Source organism: Populus euphratica, unplaced genomic scaffold (assembly GCF_000495115.2).
Source record: "Populus euphratica unplaced genomic scaffold, PopEup_1.0 scaffold1476.1, whole genome shotgun sequence".
NCBI lineage: Eukaryota > Viridiplantae > Streptophyta > Magnoliopsida > Malpighiales > Salicaceae > Populus > Populus euphratica.
In genome coordinates this window covers 37,971-46,882 of record NW_011501328.1, presented here as the reverse complement: position 1 = coordinate 46,882, position 8,912 = coordinate 37,971, and the positions used below count along the sequence as shown (strand labels likewise).

Genomic DNA, 8,912 nt, shown 5'->3' with positions numbered 1-8,912 from the left:
ATATATTTTAAAATAAAATTTTACTTATTTAATTAGACCCACAAAATACTAAAGTTTTCTTAAATCTAAAAAAAAAAATCATTTATTACTTGTCTTTTTGGTAACTCGTAAAGCTCCCTTGTGTTCACACTTTATGATAACCGGCTACGCCACTACCCATCTCTCTATTGAGAGAAACCTGGCCCAAAGACAAATCGCACCTATAAATCTCTCTCGCATGGGCCTGACTATTAACTCAACAATGCTTATTCTCTAGAAACTGGTTGATACACAAAAAGATTGCATTATTATATTATAATATTGGTTCTTTTTTAAAATAATTTTTGTTTAACAATATATTAAAATAAATTTTTTATTATTTTTAAAAATTTATTTTTGAGTGAGCTTTTAATCTGAAAATACAAAAAATAAAAATAAAAATTATTTTAAAGTAAAAAAAAATAAAAATTATTTTTTTTCAAAAACAGAAAACCCGAGAGAAGATTTCGTTTCCAGTTCTGAACAAAATCTCTCGAAATCCATTTTTTCCTCACATCAAACTATCACTCCAGCAGCGCTGAGCGCTTTTTGTCGGGTAAAAAAACAGGAGGAAGAAGAAGAAAAGAGGGTCCCAAACAGCAGCATCAGTGAAAAAACAATATGACTATTAGCAGCTAAGAAAGCAGTGTAACACTTGTGCAAGAAGTCTTGTGGATCTAAGAACTAACACAAAAAGTTCTTTGTCTGAGATATTACAGTGTGATAAGCAGGTTAACTTCAGTTGGTCATTTTTTATACACGTTTTGGTGGAATGTAGGGCACACGCTCATCTTCACATAAATTCTGCAAGGAGGCCAGCATAAGGGTTAGTCCAGATGGAGCGGAATATAAAAATCAGATATAAACAAATCACTGGGTGCAGCAGACACCCACTAGCGCAGGTAACGATTTTACAGTGGTGCTACATTCCAGTCTTGATGTGCACATTGTGCAAGAAGAGCCATAGCATTCCAGCTAAAAAGAGGAAAAGAATTCAAAGATAGAAGTTTCTGTGGTAAATTCTCTTCTTCAGCTATAGAGTATTGGCGGCACTAAAGGTGAATCTTTGACCTATATCTCAGCTTAACTCACAAAAATCCTATGACCGATCCAATGGATATAGTGAAAAGTCTATTTTTTCGTTCATAATCCCAGATGGGGAATGAATGCATCATCAGCTTCTAACTTCAGGTAGCACGAGAAACAAAAATACTGCCAGATACAACTTTCAACTAAGAAAATGAGGAGGAAAGAATGAAAGTTCAGCTGCTCATTGTCTGGGAAAATACAATTAAACATGCACCAGATGGCATGACTAGTAAAATATAGGATTAAATGGTGCAAGCAGCATGCTTTCAAATTTGCACAAAGCTTAGCCATGATAGAGCATACACTAAACACTTTTACAAATTTCAACTTCCAAACATATATAAAACATGAACTCCCAAACATGTGTACAATGTGAGAGGTCTCAATGAAGTTTTGCACATTCCAGCAACTAAGAGTGGCGAGTGGTAATATTTCACACTGACATAAAACACTTTTTATATCTAACATAGCATCAACACAGAAATTTTCCACAAACAGCCAATGTGGGTGGATAAATTGAGCACGTCATTAGCATAAAAATGCAGCACGAAGTTTATAGTACTTTATCTTAACTGGAAACAGTTACTGCTGGTTAACTAAGATGCAAAAGTGGTGTATATTTATTAAGCTTAAACAAAGCATCTATAATGTGCTTGGTATGATGAATTATACCTGTAAGTCCTCTGGAAGTGCCTCTGAAACAGCAAGTGTATAACAACCAGGTACAAATCTTCCTGAAACAGGTTTAAAAGAATCAAGCAAAAAGAACCAATTTTCTAATAACATATTCAAATCTAGAACAGTAGATGGACAAAAATCTTTACAAAGAAAAAAAGAACCTACAGAATCTAAGAAGGAGAAATATATTGAGGTACTAAAGTATCAATGACAATTTTGCGTGTCAAACCATCCCTTGTAAAGAACAAGAATTGCGTGCATGGACATGCTTCTACATCTAGATACCTGATCAGTCTAATCCTAGTAATGGAATGACCCCAGAATGTCCATGGTGATGAGGGAAGATCAATTAGGAGATTATAGTTCTGGCTCAGAGGCATTATGCATTGCACGCAACGATTGTCTTCCTTTCACGGGCAAGCCACGATTTGACTGCCATCCCCACCCTAAAGGAAATCAATTGGACTATAGTAGTATCAACTGAACAATGTTCAGAATATCAAAATTCCCAAAATCCATCACTTTATGAATATGCAGAACCTGTGGCACCACTAAAGACACTTCAACTAATAGTTTATCTGTGCTGCACCTTGCCACAAGTGGTGTTTGATAAGGAGCTTTAACCATCCTAACAACTCTCAAACCACACCAACTGAATTTCCCTTCATTAAATAAAAAAAGCTTCACCCCACACTCAATATGTGTTGGAATCAACGTGTGAATACCATAGGAAAGGAGCATCATGAAAACTTACGCCTAAAGAAAAGATTTCTTGTGATAATTATTCAAATGAGTTAGTGAATCAGATAGTGACTGCAGAGAGAATAACCCTCGAATCTCCTTGCATGGTTTTAACTTAATACCATCTAAGCAACTAACTTTATAAAATCTACGCAAGTCTGGAAGAATACTACTTGGCCTCAATCCTATAACTATTCAGAATTATGTCCTTGGAAGGTTGGACACAACTCCGAAAATTCACATAAGCTAACACAACAAACAAGTAAAAAAAGAAAAGACAAGAAAAAACTGGGGATCGGAAAGTATCTGAAAGCAGAAACAAAAAGGAAGAAAGAGAGTCGGAGATTATTGTTTAACATACCAATTCTCAACCAGCGAGCAGCCCAGCTTCTACTCGGATCCATAACAGAAATTATCCTGCAATAACGTTAGAAAAAGTAAGGTATGAAATAGGATGAGAAGAGAAGAAATTAAAAAAATAGAGAAAAATAATTACTGGAAGAAGGAATTGTTGTTGAGATAATAGAAAAGGAAGAGGAAGGAGGATGATTAGCCTACCCGGTAAAGTTAGGAGTTGTGCAATCAACGACACGCTCATGATCTTCGTCCATCTTAAAAAAGGGACAATTCTCGCATCCCGACTCTCGGAACTGCACATTTTTATTATTAATATTTCACCGATAAATAATAAGTCCAAAACCCTAATGAGCAACAATCTGTACAAAGAATTAGAACAGCGAAAAACAAGAAGAGAACCTGGTCGTAAGTTTTGACAAGGCGGCAACGAAGACAAGCTCTGAGCTCATGTCCAAAGCTCGTCGGGATTTGGGCTGCTGCACTTCCCATTCTATTCTTCTGTGAGTTGTGACTAGAGAGGGGAGAAGGACGGAAAAAAGAAAAGAAATAAAAAAACAGTTGCGGGGATAAGAAGACGAAACATGTCGTCCATCTAAACGCAAAGGACACGTCGTCCATCTTCTAAAGCCTGCGTACCTATGCATTTACTGCTCTTTGATTCATTTTGGATCTGCAATTCAATTGGCCTGGATTTGGAAGCCCGCTTCAGCATTGACTGGTGCCAACCCACAAGCCACATGGGATCCGCTGATAATCAAAGCGTGCGAGTCCTTTGGTGGGGATGCAAAAGTAAGGGTTCTTTTGCAAGGAAATAAATATGACAGTGGATTTTTGCAAATAAAAAAATAAGGATGATTATGGATATTCACACATAGATTTTTATTTTATTAATAGTCATACTCTATCTATCAAGTTTTATCTGATTCAGATATTCATTATCTATTAAATAATATTAATCATTTGAAATGAATTAAAATTATAATATATATTTGAAGTATATATACAAATATGAAATCGCTGGATTATAAATAATATACAATCATACATTCCATGTCAATATTAGAGCATGTGTAAATTACATTAAGTTCTAAGAAATATAAATATTCTACGTGTATCTCAGGATGAATTTGGAATAAAAAATTACTACCTAGTCTTGAATAAAAAAAATCTTAAATATTAGATTAGTGCAAAAAAAAAAAACTACTCTCTGGTAAGGTTTTTTTAATTATTATTTTTTTTTTTTTATTTACGTGTGGTGTCCGGGCCAGCTTACGCTCACCACGACTAATCCCCACAGCCCACTGAACATCCTGCAAGCCCAGTGAGCAGGTAAGGCACCGCGGGGGTGACAGGCATGCATGGTAAGGTTCGAACCCAGGTGCAGAGGAAGGGGACAAACCCCTTCCACCGCTAAACCAGAACCTCACTTGCAGGTTTTTTTTTTTTAATTTTTATTATCATAGATTAGTGCTCAGGGGTGTTATTATAAATTTATAATTATACATTATAAATATTAGCAAATGGGTGGCTTTCAAACCGTTAAAACGACATATATGAAGCTATCCAGCTACCAAATGTTGCCTCCTGAGAGATCATAACACTTTATACATGATGATATGACGTGTTTTTTAAAATTCGCAGCAATTTGTTGCCAGTGATTTTATTTTATTTTTCTTTTATCTCTTCTACTCAAATCTTGCACCGGCCCTTACGAAATTTAAAGACAACCTCTTCAATATTTCTCCATTGATATTCAATCCCTATATTTTTTATTACTATTTTTTATTTTATAACAAGCTATAAAATTATAGATTCTTTTTAATTTCATCTCTTTGTTATTTTTTAAATCCTTTTATTTTTTTAAAAAAATCTATAAATAATATATCAAATTACAAATACTTTTTAATTTTATCCCCTATATTTTTTTTAATTTTTCTAATATAATCCTTATTATTTTAGTTGTTGCTTATGTTGATTGAGATCGTTGTTGTTTTCAAAATTCATCATTTTTAGGTTGTCTTCACTATTTTTTTTTGTTTTTATCTTTATTTGTTGTCTTTTTTTTTCATTTTTTTCTTTACACCTTTTTTCTTAAAAAAATAATTATACAGATATTAAAGATTTAGTATTTTATCATAGTAGTTATATTATTGTCCTATTTTTCTAAAACATTTAAAACTAATTTGAGATTTTACATGTTTTTATGTTTTTATTGATACATATAATATTCAATATTCGTATGTTTTATTAAATTTAAATACTAACTTTTTGTTCATAGCTATATTCTTGATGCTATGTCAAAAAAAATGTTAATAATACCTACATATTAATTATTTTACATTAAAAAATTACTTTCCCTTCCACTAGTGGCTTGAAATGACACACTGACATTTTTTTTCATTTAATAGCAGTGATAATTCTTGATTTATTGAATTATATGTATATATATATATATAATTTTTAATTCATAATAAAAAATTATTATAAAAAACATTTAAAAAGTTTACATATTTATTTTATTTTTTTACAAAATAAAATTATCTTATTTGGAACCGATTCAAGTAATTAGTCTATACTGTAATACAATAAGAAACATGGCTACAAAGATGGACAGGGGGGAGGGAGGGGGTGTCATCCATCCATTCATATTTGGTGCATTCAAGGTATCTCAACAGGATGTGCCGGATGGAAAGCCGCAGGTAAAAATTCATGGGGAAAAGCTATATTGACGAGCGTGCTATGCCGTGAATTATTAATTTTTTACATAAAAAAAAATATGGAGAAAAGCAAATATTTAAGACCTTTAGACTATAATATCTATAATATCTGATTTAAGAGTTTAGATTTGGGTATGACTTTAGACATGATTACAATGTTATTTTCAAGAGTTTTATATCAATCCAACTATCAAACCCTAGAATCTTATTCTGGGCTTCGCGAGGTTGCAAAATTGAAGCGACTTTAATTTAGTGTTTTTTTCTAGTCCCAGATTGCTTAGGCATAAAAGTAGATATTATATCTAAGTTAATAACAACAATAATAATAATTGATTTTCTATTTTAAATTATTTTTTTTTTGTGATGTTTTTTTTTTGAAGTTTAATAATATTAATAATAATATTAAACTTATCTAATCCAAGTTTTTATAGTTTCTAATCTTTTCAAATAAATTGATGGTTTTTCTTTGACATTAATAATATATATTTTTTAAAATTTATCAATGATAATGACAATAACAATAACATTGATAATAATAATAATAAAAAATTATATGTACAAGTTCTTATAGTTTTTAACCTCTTTGAATTAAATTTATATTTTTTTAATATTAACAATATTTTATTTCTAATTTATTAATGATCTAATAATAATAATAATTTTTAAGTTTATTCTTTAAATCAAATCATATCTCAAATAGATGTGTTAAATGCAAAGCCACAGGTAAAAATTAACATGAAAAACCTATATCAACGAGTTAAAATAGCATTTTATAGTTAAGTTGTATGTGTCATGCTGTGAATTATTATTTTTTTACATGAGAATATAAAAAAAAAACAATAATTTAAAAACCTTTGATATGACTATAATGTTTGACCTAAGAGCCTAGATTTAGATTTAGCTGCAGCGCTGTATCTAAGAGTTTTGGATCAGTTTACAAGGCCAACTCTAAGAGTTGTGGATTAGCTGTACCATTTGATCGCAAGATCTTGTATTAGGCCTGATTGTAAGATCAAAATAACTTGAATTTAGCATTCCTTTTTAATGTTAAGCTGCTTATGTGTGAAACGGGACAATAAAATTAATAACAAAAAAAATAACAATAATAATAATATCAAAATTAATAACGAAAATAACAACAACAATAATAATCTTTTTTTTTTGCGATACTAATAATATTTGTTTTTTGAAATTTAATCATATTAATGAATATAATAATATTAAACTTGTTTGACTCAATTTTTATAGTTTTCAATCCCTTCAAATAAAATTAATGGTTTTTCTTTGACAATAACACACACACACACATTAAATTTATTAATGATAATGACAACAATAAACTTGTCTGACTTGAGTTTTTATAGTTTTTAATATTTTCAAAATAAATTTATGGTTTTTCTTCGATACCAATAATATTTTATTTCAAATTTATTAATGATCTTAATAAAAATAAAAATAATTTTTTTTAATTTTACCCTTTAAAACAAATCTATAGTTATTTTCAATATTAATAATATTTTTTTTCAAATCTATTAATTGTTGTATTAATTATAATAATAATATTTAACTTATTTGACTCGAATTTAAGTGGATACGACTGCAACACTATCCTTGAGAGTCTTGAATCCAGTTACAACGATACGTGTAAGAGCACTGGACTTCTTTTAAATGCTGGACCCACAAAACTCTGAGTCTGGCTATAACAATAAACCCAGGATCCTTAAATCTAGACGCTGAATCCAAGAACTGTGGATCTGAACATTGAATCCTAGAATCTTGAATCCTGACATCGAATCCAAAAGCTTTGACCTTGATTGAGTTGCAAGACCTATGTAACTTAGACTTGATGTCCCTGCTAGGGCCAAGTAACTTGAATCAGGCATCCCCTTTTCAATCCCAAGTTCTAGAAGGGGATAATTGACTTAAGTTAATAGCGGAAACAACAACAACAACAATATATTTTACTTTTCAAATCAAATTTATGTTTTTTTTTTTATGATGAAATATTTTTTTTATATTTCATACTATTAACATATATAATAATATTTATAATATTAATAATAACATTGAACCTATCTGGTTCAAGTTTTTATAATTTTTAATCTCTCTAAATAATTTTTATGCTTTTTCTTTGTTAGTAATATTTTTTTTAAAATTTATTAGTGAGAATGACAACATCATCAACAACAATAATAATATAAAATTCATCCGACCCAAATTCTTATGGTTTTTAATTTATTCAAATTAAATCTACAGTTTTTTTTTAATATTAATAATATATATTTTTAAAATTTATTAATTATTATATTAATAATATTAATTATAATAAAAATAATAATATTTACAACACCAATAAAAATATTTTCAATATTAATATTATCAATACCCATCTGTGCTGGGCTTGCTGGGAGCCAGAACCAACTAATCTCAAACGCTAAATTCTTAATCTAAAATAATTAAAATCTAAAATAAACAATTCAGCCTCACTTGAATCCAATAAAATTTAAAATAAACAATTCCAACCACTTATACCAACCCAACACAAGACAACTGCACCTGTACAGAATGAAGAAAAACACCAATGAAACCATTGCCACCCAGTGGAAAATCAATTAAAACCAGGAGCTATCATGCAACCAGGTAGATCATAGTAAGCCTTAAATCTAACTACCAACCCCACAATGAATAAATCAGGATTATAATATGCCACTAAAAACTTATTTGATAATAAACAATTCAACAACCCACAACATCTCATGCATCCACGGCATTAGCCTAGCGGTGGCAGGAGTATTTGCTCCTTCCACTGCCACAGGTTCGATCCTTGAAGTTGCATGCTTGTCAGCCCCGCGCTGCCTTACCTGCTTGCTGGGTTTGTAAGGTATTTAGTGGGCCATGGGGATTAGTCGTGGTGCGCGCAAGCTGGCCCGGACACCCCACGTAAATAAAAAAAAAAAAAAAAACATAACAAAAAAAAATTACTCATAACTTATTGTGAGAAACAAACAATTTCTCTTTGATAAACATTATTTCTGATAAACATTCCTTAAATTCTTAATAAAAACATTCATAATTCATTCAGTAAAATATTGATTTTTTTTTCTTGTTATAATATGCTATAGAATTATATTAAAAGTTTGTTTAATATATTTTATGAATAGAAAATTGATAGAAATTGTATTAATTAATTGTAATCAATAAATAATTTTATTAATATAAAATATAATTAACTCTCTAAAATACACATAAAAAAAACTATATTTACTCTATTAAAAAAATCATAATACCACGTGGTTCTCGCATCTACCCTCG

General features: G+C 30.3%; 1 protein-coding gene across 2 annotated transcripts; it reads right to left on the bottom strand.

The window, feature by feature from the left end:
* Positions 1–623: 623 nt before the first annotated feature.
* Positions 624–3,438, bottom strand: LOC105117688 (transcription elongation factor SPT4 homolog 2). Of its 2 annotated transcripts, none has more exons than XM_011015431.1 (5): positions 3,283–3,438; positions 3,085–3,176; positions 2,888–2,943; positions 1,780–1,837; positions 624–822 (listed from the first exon to the last, which is right to left on the bottom strand). In XM_011015431.1, the coding sequence occupies exons 1-5, from the start codon at positions 3,370–3,372 to the stop codon at positions 765–767; spliced, it is 354 nt and encodes a 117-aa protein (XP_011013733.1). In that variant the 5' UTR covers positions 3,373–3,438; the 3' UTR covers positions 624–764. The 2 variants fall into 2 exon arrangements, with proteins under 2 accessions (XP_011013733.1, XP_011013734.1); XM_011015432.1 differs by having other exon boundaries at positions 1,780–1,841; positions 3,283–3,430.
* Positions 3,439–8,912: the final 5,474 nt, after the last annotated feature.

What these genes read in the sequence shown, in the direction of transcription:
- LOC105117688 (XM_011015431.1), bottom strand. Translation starts at nt 3,372, where the DNA reads ATGGGAAGTGCAGCAGCCCAAATCCCGACGAGCTTTGGACATGAGCTC. An exon ending in TTGTCAAAACTTACGACCAG is followed by an intron (nt 3,177 to 3,282) that starts GTTCTCTTCTTG and finishes AAAAATGTGCAG; the next exon opens with TTCCGAGAGTCGGGATGCGA. An exon ending in CACTTCCAGAGGACTTACAG is followed by an intron (nt 823 to 1,779) that starts GTATAATTCATC and finishes GCCTCCTTGCAG; the next exon opens with AATTTATGTGAAGATGAGCG.